We start from the raw sequence: 13528 nt of genomic DNA on the forward strand, positions 1-13528 counted from the left end.
AGAAGCAGTATATTCCAAATAATACTATTTGTGTAAAAAGAGAGAAAATATGTACGTATTTTCTTATATATGCATAAAATGTCCCTGAAAGGGCACATAGGGAAAGGGCAACATTTACTGACCCAACACCAAAGACTGGCTGCCTGGGACATGGGGGAGGCGACACTTCTCACTGCTTATTATTTTGCACATTTTGAACCAAGTGAAGGTATTAGATATTAAAATGAATAAATAAAATAAGAAATAAAAGTGAGCTGGGGCTCTTTTCAAAGCTGACTCTGTGGTAATTTTATGAGGTTTAGAAATGCTACATGACTCCTTTTCAGTGCTTGCTGTGAGGTCTTATTTCACGGAACAGCCATTGAGATTTTAGCCAACTCATCAACACACAGGGACCCCCAGATTACAGATATTCTCGGAGTCTGCTCTCCCAAAGGAACTCCCCCAGTTGACTATCATGGCAGGACCATATGGAGCTTCTAATTTATCATCTTGCAGCTAGAGCAGGTGACAGTTGAGTGCCAGAAATGCATTTAATCCAAGTTCATATATCCTAGAAAATATTGACTCTTCCAGGTAAAAGCAAGCAAAGAAAGGGCACAGACACAGCAGCCTGTATAAAATATCTACCCTCACAGGGCAAGCTACTGTTGGTGAATACAGATGACACGGTGACATGTTATCCAAAGCATTTAGTTGCTCACGGGGAGCTCTAGATCCATGCTGCCCAGTATGGTAGCCACTAGCCAATACACAGTGATTTATGTAAGAAGTCATAAAAAAGAAATCAAGAGTTCAGGTTCTCAGTCATGTCAGGCGTATTTCGGGTGCTCAATAACCACGGCTGAGCCGCCTCACCGACTACTGCACAGGTTAGAGAACAGCCCCTCCCCGCACCTGCCCACGGACATTTTCATCAGAGGGCACCACTCCAGTCAGCCTCAGTGTCTTCTCCAGCTCGAAGTCAGCAACAACCAGAAACCTCACAATTCATCTCCATCTGTTCACCTCTCTTCATTCTTAACCGTTTCCACAATCTGTCATCCTGACTATCTGAGGTATGATAGTTACAGCACAGAGAAAGTTTCTGACCACAGATGCCTTAAACTGATCTGAGGCAAGTGTGGCCTACTGTCAGGGCAGGAGGCATGGGAGCAGGCTATTTGTTGTGGAGTCCCTGCCCCTGAGGGACTCATCAGAGCGCGCCCCCCGCCCCCGCATTAAACAAGCCTTTGATTACTGTGCACATCACCCAGCTGCAGTGAACAAGGGACAGATATGCAACTTCTGGGAATTGGGAGGAGGGCCTCCAAGTCCATCAAGGGCAAACTGAAGTGGTTAAGGTCAACCTTTCAATCCCTAAGCAGCCTGATTCAGAAACTTTGGGAGCCCTTAGTCTGCAGAGTGGCCCCATTTCCAGGAGAACTGCACACTGTAAGGAAAACATCAGGTGGAAGAAACAGGGATTATATACATCATGACGGACTGACATTGACATAAAACGCTATGCATGTGTGTGTGCTAAATCTCTTCAGTTGGGTCTGACTCTTTGTGATACTATGGACTGTAGCCTGCCAGGTTCCTCTGTCCATGGGATTCTCCAGGCAAGAATACTGGAGTGGATTGCCATGCCCTCCTCCAGGGGACCTTCCTGACCCAGGGACCACGCCCCCGTCTCCTGTATTGCAGGATTCTTTACCACTGAGCCAGAGGGAAAACCCACAAAAGACTGTAACAGACATTTAGGACTACATTCTTCAAAGTGTCTTTTTGGCTACCCAGAACATCATTTTCCTGTTGATGATATGATGCTTGAAGTGTTTGCAGCTGTGAAGAAAAACTTAGTAGAAACAGCCTGGTTGCAGGGAATCTAGAAGCTCCCAGATCTTTCTCCTCCTTTTCTCCCTTTCTGCTTGCTTTCCTTTCTTCCTTCCTGGTTGCAGAAAACACATCTATGAAGTGGGAATAACAATAGTTCCTACTTTTGAGGCTGTTTGAATGAACAGAAAGGATGTCAGAGGTCTAGCCAGCACAAATGGCCTCACATGGTTATTGGCTTTATTTTTGAGTTTTATTAATAGTCTTCTAACAATGATGAACAGATGACTTCAATGCACCTGTAAGTTCTGCAAAAGTTTTAGGAAGAAGAACACTAAACTTAACCTAGCCAACGTCTGGGTAGAGCATACTTGCACTCAGGACTCTCTGTTTTGTTTGTTACTCTACAGAGTGGAACTATCTCAGCACATGAATCTAGGAAACAGGCAAATAATAGTGACCCTGCTGGATTTCCCAAGGAGGTCTTTTTAAGGTCTGCTAGTTGCAGACTGGGTAGTGTGTCCATGGCTAACCAGGTGGTCTGGAGGATGGTGTGGCATGCTGTTGGAGGTTCTCAAAGTATACCCGGATATCATGAGTTGGGTAACCACATCAAACAGAAAAGAAAGGGCCAGACTTTAAAACACTCTAGAAATTCTCTGGACCAACCTGATGACCCAGTCACTGAATCCTGCAACTTGAGAAGCTCCAAACACTGGCCCACTGTGGGAATGTAAATTGATACAGCCACTATGGTAGACGTATGGAGATTTCTTAAAAAACTAGGAATAAAACTACCATATGACATAGCAATGCCACTACTGGGCATACAGCCTGAGAAAACCATAATGGAAAAAGACACAGGTACCCAATGTTCATTGCAGCACTATTTACAATATCTAGGGCGTGGAAACAACCTAGATGTCCATCAACAGATGAATGGAAAAAGAAGCTGTGGTCCATATATACAATGGACTATTACTCAGCCATAAAAAGAAACACATTTGAGTCAGTTCCAATGAGGTGGGTGAACCTAGAGCCTATTAAACAGAGTGAAACAAGTCACAGAGAGAAAAACAAATATGGTATATTAACGCATCTATGGAGTCTGGAAAGATGGTGCTGATGAGCCCATTTACAGGGCAGCAATGGAGATGCGGACACAGAGAACAAACTTATGACATGGGGCTGGGGATGGGTAGGAAGGGGAGAGTGGGGATGAATGGAGGGTGTAGCGTGGAAACAAATACACTAACAAATGTAAAAGAGATAGCCAGTGGGAATGTGCTGTGTGACTCAAAGAACTGAAACTGGGGCTCTGTGATCACCTAGAGGGGCTGGATGGGGTGGGAGGTGGGAGGGAAGCTCAAGAGGGAGGTGACATATGCATACCTACGGCTGATCCATGTTGATGGATGGCAGAAACCAACACAATATTGTAATTATTCTTCAATTAAAAGTAAATAAAGAAAAAAAAACTGGGCCTCTGAGGTTCCCAACATCTATAACACCATGACTAGAGAGAACCTATCGGGAACTTCTTTACAAGCTTTTACCGATTAAGAGTTGGCAGGAAAGTGGGAGCAGATGCTGATAGCCTCCACCTTGACTCCTTAGGTGACACGTTAGTTCTCCCCAGCTTCCTTCCCAATGCCAGATTCTGCACCTGGGAGCTCTCTCTGAAGACTCTGAAAGGTCACTCTGCTAGCAGATGTCAGATGACTGACAGGAGAGGGTATTACTACCCCAGCTTCCTTATCTCTCTTATATTCTTTACTGTCCCCCAGACCCACTGTGGGGACGCTCCAGTCTCTCACAGTGGGAGCTGGCTGGATAGTGTGTTCTTTATTGGTTCACTTCCCTGCTTTCTGCAACTTCCAAAGAAACTACCTACACTTCAACATTTGTCTCAGGGTCAGTTTCTGGGGGAATGTAAATGAAGACAAATTAATCATGTCAATTAATTTTTAGCCTCTCCAGACTGAGAGGTAATTAAATACATGTCTGTATTCTCTCCGCAAAAGGTTTTGAAAGCAGTGTGTGCTAAGCTATTTCACATTTACGCTTTGGCGCCAAGAAACTGACAAGAGATGTTCAGGCTGGACAAAAGTCAGCCCCAGAGGGCACGATGGCAACTGACAAAACTATTTATTGGAGGACTTTTGGCTGTCAGTTCTGATTGCTGTGGATGATTAGAAGAATTCACTCATTCTGCAAATATTTTCTGAGCTCCGCCTCTCTGCAAGAGGCCCACTGGAAGCACTGACCAATCTGAAACAAACACTGTATTCTCTGAGATGTAGCTTTCAGATTACTCTATTTAGAATAAAAAAAAAAAAACTCTAATGGATCTGTTTCAAATTAATGTTTGAACGACTGTTGGGCTGATGATGATTCTCAAGAGGGTAAGGGATGAATAATAATAACAAATTTTTTCTTTTTCACGCAATGCACAATTTATTTCTGTTAATTACAGTGCCCCTCCACCCTCTCCCAGAGAGATAATCACTGTGGCGTGGTAAGGACCCCGGGGGTGTTGGGACAGAAGCAAGTTTGCAAACTGCTGGGTCAGTATGATTTAGCTTTGGGAACAGGGCCAAAGAGAAGTGACAGCCCAGTGCAGAGAAAGGGTCTCTGTACCCAGAGAAAGGAGAGCTAAACAGTGGTGTTACAACCAGCTGTGTGACCTCAGGACACCATCTACCTCTCTGGGTCTTAATTTCCTCACCTCTAACATGAGGGAACGGGACAGATGGTCTCTAGGGTCATTCACTGTAAATGTTCCTGAGTTCCCTAAGAAACAATGGACCCAAACCAAATCTATGTTTTGGTTTCACTGTCTTTCTGTGCTGTTTCACCTCTCACGGTTGTCGAGGCTGTATTTCAATGGAGTTACTAGGCACTATTTGCTGTGGAAATTGTTTCTAGTGACCTGGCCCAAGGAGTTGAAAGAAGAGGTGTTGGAAAGGCGTAGAGGGTAAAGAATTGGGGACTGGAAGATACTTTCTGGACTGGAGAACTTTGGGGGTTCCACATTTGTGAAGACCCTGTGGGGAAGTTTCCTGTTGATATGTGGGGGTAGGGGATGAGGAGGGCTGAGAAAAGAAAGAACAGAAAAGGCCTTCCTCATTTCTTTTTGGTAGATTTGATCCACCCATGGTCCCCAACCTTGGCTATGTATTAGAATCACCAGTGAGCTTAAAAGCCAGGAAGTCCCTCTCCACCTTCTGATTTAATTGGTCTTGGGCCTGGGTATTTTTGAAAGTGCTTTGAAATAATTTTTCTGTGCAGTCAGGATTGAGACCCACTCAATGGTCACCAAGACTTCAGAGCAACCCTCTTGCCTTTTTCCAAATTCTATCTTACTTTTCTCATTTCCTTTCTGCTTCTCTTCCTCTTCTGCTCTTTCATCCTCTGTCTCAGAATTCCAGAGTCATGAATTGGTGGGAGATGGACAAGGGAAGAACAAGCCTTGTGCTTTCTATTTCCTGGTTAATTCCTTTCTTATTTCTGAGGTCTAATAAAAGATACTTTCCCTCCATGAATATAAGTCATACTATTTAAGAAAATTTTGAGAAATACTCAAAAACAAGAAAGAAAACACACCACAACATGAAATGGGTCCCTCACTTAAAGACAACCACTGCTAATGCTAATACCTTTACATTACAGGGTTTTTTCTTTCTGATTTTTTTTAAAATGGGAGACCTTTTCTTTATAGCTTAATTAAGGTATAATTTGCTTAAGTCGCTCAGTCATGTCCAACTCTTTGCAACCCCATGGACTGTAGCCCACCAGTCTGCTCTGTCCACGGGGATTCTCCAGGCAGGAATACTGGAGTGGGTTGTCATGCCCTCCTCCATGGGATCTTCCCAATCCAGGGACTGAACTCAGGTGTCCCACATTGCAGGAGGATTCTTTAGCATCTGAGCCACCAGGGAAGCCCAAGAACATTGGACTGGGTAGCTTATCCCTTCTCCAGGGGATCTTCCCGACCCAGGAATTGAACCAGGGTCTCCTGCATTGCAGGTGGATTCTTTACCAGTTGAACTACCAAGGAAGCCCTAAATTATATAATTATAAAGGTATAATTGAAGTACAATAAACTCCCTCTGACTTTTTCTTGAGGCTTAGCTTCTTTGTTTGAATGCTTTATCTACTGTGTATAGCAGGGGTCAGCAATTACAGTCCAAAGGCCAACTCAAGCCCACTCACCTCCTGTTTCTGAAAATAAAGTTTTATTGGAACACAGCCATGCTCACTGGTACTTTCTGTCCACAGCAGTTTTCACACCACAGTGGCAGAGCTGAGTACTGCAACAGAGGACCTCTGGTCCAGGAAGCCCCAGTATTTACTATCTTGTTCTATACAGAGCAAGTTTGCTAGCCCCTGGTACATACCATTCTGTACTCTCTTTAGTATCCCCATTTTACCTTATTGCCTGAGCAGTCCCCATACTGCTTCATAAATCTAATTTCTAATAATTGCCTGATATTCTATTGTGTGCTCAGGTTGTGGCTTACTCTTTCTCCTGTTGTTAAACATTTATCTGCTTTTCCTCCCAATTTTTTCACCCTTGTAATAATAAATGCGTCAGTGGGTATATATGGATGTAAACTTTATCTATATATTCAATGATATCTTTAATGGGGTCTAGATTATTTAGTTGGTAGGTAGGGGCGTTTTAAGACTCTTGATACATACCATCAAATTCCTTCCTCAAAGATGTCAGACTGGTTTATGCTTCCCAATAACTCAGGAGAGCACCCACATGCTTGCCAACATTGAGTATTAACATTTTAAACATTTTCTGCATTTAGACAGGTAAACAAAAAACTATTGCTGTAAATTGCAAGTTTTTGTCTGTCTAATGAGATTGAAATGGTTGCTTTCCTTCTTTCACATGTTGGCTGCTATTCATCTTTGCTCAGCCTCCTTCTGCACAGGGCAGAGTGAGGGTGCTGGTCTTGCCTCTCACCTTAACTTGGAGCAAGGCTCCTGCCTGCACGCGGTTCTTTTCAACATCTCTTTCCCAGTGAATTCTGATCGTCTCAAGGATGTCATCCAGCCCAGTGCCAATGGGAACATTCAGTTGTTCCAGCTCAGACCCTGCCAGCTGTTTGTACAGCATTTTCACATCCTGAAAATGACAACATACACCTCAGTGAATTCAAGAGGAGAAAGAAAAGACATGAAGTTCTAGCAGCCAAAGCCCAGTTCCATGAGCGATACTTGGCTTCTCAGTCTGCTGCTGCCCATCGTGGGGCTTCACAGAGACAGGCAGCTTAGGCACCACATTCTCTTTTCCCTAGGATGTGTTTCTTAAGTTGGTCTTCACAATCCCAGACCCACCCAAAGAAAACTCAAAATAAATCACAACACAGAGTGAGCAACAAAAGCAAGATGAAACTTAAGAATTTCATCAAGTCAGAGTAGGCGGAAAGAAAGTTAAAGATAACTGTGAAGTTTTTAAAAAGGGGTACCTTTTAAAAAGGGTGACAAACATGGAACTAAGAACAGGAGGAAGTGGCTGGCTCAAGGTTGGACAAAAAAGGTAACTTCCCAATGCGAACATGGTTAAGTGGGTTTTCACTTTTTCAACTGCAAGCATTTTAGATCTTGGATCAGTGATAGGTGTCATGCAGTTTAGAATCAGTGCAGTTCTGCAGGACACTGGACCATATCACCGTTGGTGGGCTCCTTTGGTCTTGTCACTCTGATCTGACCTAATTTTATTATAAAGTGTGACTAAGCCACAGCGTGGATCTACTCTTAGAGTTATTTCGTTTGTTCTGTCCAGTGTTGAAAAAAGGTCCGAGCTAGAAACCTTGGGAGATGCTCCCTTTAATTCAACACACATTCCATCATTCACTGCTGCCTGGACCTGCTGCCTCCCCATTTATGTACTTGCCTGGTCCCTGAAGCAATTTGAGTTTGAGACTCAAGATAACCTCACCCACTATAAGAATCTAAAAATATTTTATTGGCATTTTGCCCACAGCCCAGGGCAAGCGACACAGAAAGGCTGTTGTCACTTGTGTTGTGAAGCTCAGCCAGACAGGTGAGGGCTTTTGGACCTGTAGACAGCCCACTCTCCACCTACCTCTTCATAGCTCCTGGACAGAAAGCCGAGTTCTTCTTTCAGGCTTTCTATTTGACTCTCCAGATCCATTTTTGACGAATTCGCTTCATCAATGACTTTATACAGAGAGTTAATTTCCTCTTCTGCTGCCTTTCTAAATGGCTGCTCATTTTCATACCTGTAGGTAAAAGAACCCAATCAGCAAGATTGGATAACCCTGAAGAAAAGCAATCAGATTATAAATGTGACCAACAGGCTAATTATGGGATAATCAGGAAATGAATATTAAAAGTCAGTGTTTCAGTGGGTTTGAAAGAAAGAAAAGAAAGTGAAGTCACTCAGTCGTGTCCCACTCTCTGCAAGCCCATGGACTGTGTAGCCTACCACGCTCCTCTGTCCACAGGATTTTCCAGGCAAGAGTACTGGAGTGTGTTGTCATTTCCTTCTCCTCAGTGGGTTTGAGGGCACTCAATGCAACTGTTACATATTGATTTATTAAAATGAAAATGATTGCAGCCAACTGCTGAAAACAGGGCGCCTGGGTTATCAAAGTATGAGCCTCATGGAGCCTGGAAACAAGGAGCTCTTGGGAAAGCTTCTCCAAGAGACCATTTCCAGGTAAGGGGACCAGTACTGTCATCATTGTTCTAATTTGTCATCCTTTTAACCTGAGGATACTTTAACAAACATTACTGAGAATCTGCTAATCACCAGGCAGAAAGTGAAGAGGAACTAAAAAGCCTCTTGATGAAAGTGAAAGAGGACAGTTGGCTTAAAGCTCAACATTCAGAAAACTAAGATCATGGCATCTGGTCCCATCACTTCATGGGAAATAGATGGGGAAACAGTGGAAACAGTGTCAGACTTTATTTTGGGGGGCTCCAAAATCACTGCAGATGCTGATTGCAGCCGTGAAATTAAAAGACACTTACTCCTTGGAAGGAAAGTTATGACCAACCTAGATAGCATATGAAAAAGCAGAGACATTACTTTGCCAACCAGGGTCCGTCTAGTCAAGGATATGGTTTTTCCCGTGGTCATGTATGGATGTGAGAGTTGGACTGTGAAGAAAGCTGATTGCCGAAGAATTGATGCTTTTGAACTGTGGTGTTGGAGAAGACTCTTGAGAGTCCCTTGGACTGCAAGGAGATCCAACCAGTCCATCCTAAAGGAGATCAGTCCTGGGTGTTCATTGGAAGGACTGATGCTAAAGCTGAAACTCCAGTATTTTGGCCACCTCATGTGAAGAGCTGACTCATTGGAAAAGACCCTGATGCTGGAAGGAATTGGGGGCAGGAGGAGAAGGGGACGACAGAGGATGAGATGGTTGGATGGCATCACTAACTCGATGGATATGAGTTTGAGTGAACTCTGGGAGCTGGTGATGGACAGGGAGGCCTGGTGTGCTGTGATTCATGGGGTTGCAAAGAGTTGGACATGACTGAGTGACTGAACTGAACTGATGTGTCAATAATCTCAAAATGAAGAACGTGTTCCTCTCTCCAAAGAGCCCATGTAAAATTTCAGGACTGTGGCTGCAAACCCAGATGCCTGGGGCCAAAAGGGGGATATAGATGAGTGACAAGGGCCAGGTCTGGGCCAAAGTGAGACGTGGGGATTGATGCACCTAGGAACACACATCCGTCAGCAACAGGGCACTGCTGCCCAGCCCCTCCCCAACACTGCAGCATCAGAAGGGGTATGCCTTTCTCTTCTACAGAAACTGGAGACCTGGATTTATATGTGAACTATGCAATAACATAGGGCTTGCCTGGCAGCTCAGATGGTAAAGAATCTGCCTGCAGGAAACCCAGGTTTGATAACTGGGTCAGGAAGATCCCCTGGAGGAGGGCATGGCTACCCACTCCAGTATTCTTGCCTGGAGAATTTCATGGATAGAGGAGCCTGGTGGGCTATAGTCCATCGGGTCGCAAAGAGTCAGACACTACTGGGTGGCTCACGCACATGCATTAACACACAAACACATATACATACACAGATACAAGAGTGAAACCATCACCTCTGAGTCTCTTTAATCTCTGGTTTGCACAGGACTTTTTTTCTAACAACTATCCAACATATTTTCCAATTTCTCCCAGTGTCACTCCTTTCCTTCACCACCATCCACTCAGTCCCATTTCACATGTTACCTTCATCTATCCACAGAAGGGAGATGTCTCATACCTCTCATTCCAGAAAGCATCTTAAGGTCTTCGAATTTTAACGAACTTTAGCGTTTGACTATTGCAGCTCCTGCCAGGTGACAATCCCCTGATGGTGTTATTGATAGGTGATCACACAGGCTCGGCTTCAAAACTTCCAGCAATGGGACCTCATTGCCCAAGGCCACCAGGCCATTTTTGAATGATTCTAACTATTGCAATGGAGAAGGCAATGGCACCCCACTCCAGTACTTTTGCCTGGAAAATCCCATGGATGGAGGAGCCTGGTGGGCTGCAGTCCATGGGGTCGCGACTGAACAACTTCACTTTCACTTTTTACTTTCATGCACTGGAGAAGGGAATGGCAACCCACTCCAGTGTTCTTGCCTGGAGAATCCCAGGGATGGGGGAGCCTGGTGGGCTGCCGTCTATGGGGTCGCACAGAGTCGGACACAACTGAAGTGACTTAGCAGCAGCAACTATTGCAAATTGCCTCCTTCAGGAGCTTTAGTTTCCATTCCTATAAGAGTCTGAGTTCCATCCTCTGCAACACCTGAAGTCAGTCTAAATCCTTCACTGGCTGCCCCCAAACATTTGGAGATACTCCCTTACTCACTCTCTCATCCCGTCTCCATCCCCTCCACCCCTCCAAGACCTTTCTCCTTCAGGTTAAACATTCCCACTTCCTTCCTCCATTCTTCACGTAAATCAGTTTTCATATCCATCATTACTGAGGGCAGGGTCTATGACCTTTTCCATTTTTTTTCTCCATCACCAGGTTTAAGATATATTTGTGGAATGATAAGAAATACTCTCACTGGTCTACATCCTTCTTAAAATGTGATACAGAGAATGAAATGTAAAACTCCAGATGTTACCTGATCAGTTCACAGTCCTGGAGTCTGCTCCTTTGTTTAAACCCTTTAATTCTATTCATCACACACCCTAAGATTTGCACTGTGAGTTTTTGTTGGGTGTTTGTGTGTTTCAGTTTGACCAGCTGTAAGAGTCAGACACGACTGAGGGACTTCACTTTCACTTTTTACTCTCATGCATTGGAGAAGGAAATGGCAACCCACTCCAGTGTTCTTGCCTGGAGAATCCCAGGGACGGGGGAGCCTGGTGGGCTGCCGTCTATGGGGTTGCACAGAGTCGGACACGACTGAAGCGACTTCACAGCAGCAGCAGCAATCAAGGAGAACCCCTGAACATTTTTCATAAGAGCTGCTTGAAACCCAGTTTTCCTATCTTGTCTAAGTGCACCTAGTATTTGAATCCCCAAGTAGGAGTTCATGCTTATCCTCTTAAAATTTCATTGGCCTATTATTCCAATGTGTTGGGACCAGAATTGTGATTCTGTCAGTCAACTCTTCACTACCCCTCCTGGCTTTGGATCGTTGGTCATTTTGTCACATCTGCTTTCAAGCACCTTACAGTTAAAACTAGTAAATGAGGAGACTGAGGACAGGGCCCCATGACATACCCAGAGGCTTCCCTCAGAGCTGGGCCTGTATCTTTGAATCAGCACTCAAGGGTGGTTTCTGAAGCATTTTTTCTGTGTTCTATATGTAGGATTACATTTTCTACCCAAATGCATTCTTTTTTTGAAGGACTGTATTCTCATTAACACTTAGTCCCTTTGGAGACAAATCCTGTCTCTCCAGCTGAAATGGAAAGCCACTCATGTAATAGGGATTGGTTCCTTTTGACCCAAATTGGAAGACTCCTTCCAGTACATGATCCATTCAGCATTACTAGAGGTTTTGGTCTCCTAAAGACCATTTTTTTGGAAGTCCTCTGAGGATTTGAAATATCTCTGTGACATCCCCGAAGGCTGGTGTTAAACCTTTAGCCTTTTTTTAACCACCCCACTTAGAGTGGTGCTTCCGTTAGAGCCCCTGGGTGCTCATGGCACCCAGAACCATCTTGCCTCGAGCCGCAGGCCTCCCTGACACGACGGTGTCTATGGCATCTCATCACTGCTGCTTGACTGCTCCACCATCAACGCAACTCAGCTTCCTCAAAACCAAACTCATTATCAGTGCCTGAATTTTAGACAAGCTTTCCCTCCCCAATTTTCCATTTCATTCAAAGAATCACCAGTGTTCTAAATTACTCAAGTTCAAAGCCTGGAATTTGCCTTTAACCTTCTCACTTCAGGCTGTCTAAATAGATAATTTTCAAATCCAGCCAGTTAATTTTTCAACCCATCCCTCAAGTCTGCCCACTACTTCCATCCCAGGCCAGCCCTGAACTACACGTGCCTTCTAGTGTCTTCCCAGACTCACAGTATTGCCCACAGAGTGACTGTACTTAACCGCACTGAATCATCTCTCTGCTCAGATGGCTTGTTGCATCCTCTGGCTCCTCAATAATCTGACAAACTGACTTTCCAACCACTGTCCCAATCCAGACCCTCACTCCCACTGTTTCCTACTTATTTGCCTGCCTCTTCTCTCTACCATGACAAAGCTTCCTTTAAAGCTCAAGTCTGGTAATGATGGGCCACTGCTCAGACCCCTTCTGTGGCTCTCCTCTGCTCTCAGATACGTCTGAGCCCTTTGGAATGGCTGACGTGGCCCTCCAGGATCGTTTGCTCTACATGCCCGCTTGGGATGGCACTAACACACCATGTCTTCTCACGTCCTCCCAACTTGGCACATGCTGCTCATTCTGCCTGGGAAGTCATGTGTCCTTTATTTGCCTGGTCAACTTCTACGTGAGTTCAGGACCCAAATCAGGTATCACCTCTTTTGCCAACCCTCCCTCATTTGGGCTCACCTCAGTGATGGCATCTATGCTCAGTGAGACCACTGTCTGCTCACTCCTCGGTCTTTGATATTAAACTGTGGGCTCACTGAGGTCAGGAACCATGCCTGATTCACTTCACGCCTAGCACCTGGCAAGGGGCCTGGGACAAGCGGACATTCAAACACATGTTGAACTCGTTCATTCACTCATTCAACAAATGTTTGTTGAGCATCTATCTCATGTCCTCTGTTTCAGGAGCTGGTGATACAATGGGGTACAAAATAGATCAAACCCCTGCTTTCAGTGAGTTTACATTCTATTCTGTTGAACGGCAGGACAAAGGTATGTATGAATAAATGAATTAATGCCTGAAGGGATAAATGAATGAAAGACATTTCAGTCAGATCCTGTTTTATCACACTTCATTAAGTTCTACCTTAAATTTAGTGTGAATGGTTTGCTATTTACTGGTGTTTGTCTTTAATTGTGCACTGAGCCATCGTGACTGGATGATGGATCCACTTCCTTGTGTGCCTGTAACACTGGCTACCAGTGTTGGGTAAATGGCAACCCTGGCTGATTGAGAGTCTCTTTGACTCTAGAGTGGCCACTATTGGAGGCCTTTTAGCAGGGAGAGGAGCTTGGTGTCAGAGAAAGGAAAAGACTAGGGATCTGAAGAGATGGTGGGGATTCCCTTTTTCATCACAGTTCAGTT

The 13528-nt window shown here is 44.6% G+C and overlaps 1 protein-coding gene across 1 annotated transcript in view; it reads right to left on the reverse strand.

Annotated features, from left to right (window-relative positions):
• Positions 1–13528, reverse strand: part of BFSP2 (beaded filament structural protein 2) — an 80738-nt gene that overhangs the window by 13919 nt on the left and 53291 nt on the right. Inside the window, exons 3-4 of the mRNA XM_055420529.2 lie at positions 7922–8078; positions 6797–6958 (exon numbers count right to left, since the gene is read on the reverse strand). Of these exons, the coding sequence (XP_055276504.2) occupies positions 6797–6958; positions 7922–8078 (319 nt within the window). The remainder of the gene's footprint in view (positions 1–6796; positions 6959–7921; positions 8079–13528) is intronic.

This window comes from Moschus berezovskii, chromosome 1, assembly GCF_049115385.1.
Source record: "Moschus berezovskii isolate FMDL1 chromosome 1, NW_MosBer_1.0, whole genome shotgun sequence".
NCBI classification, from domain to species: domain Eukaryota; kingdom Metazoa; phylum Chordata; class Mammalia; order Artiodactyla; family Moschidae; genus Moschus; species Moschus berezovskii.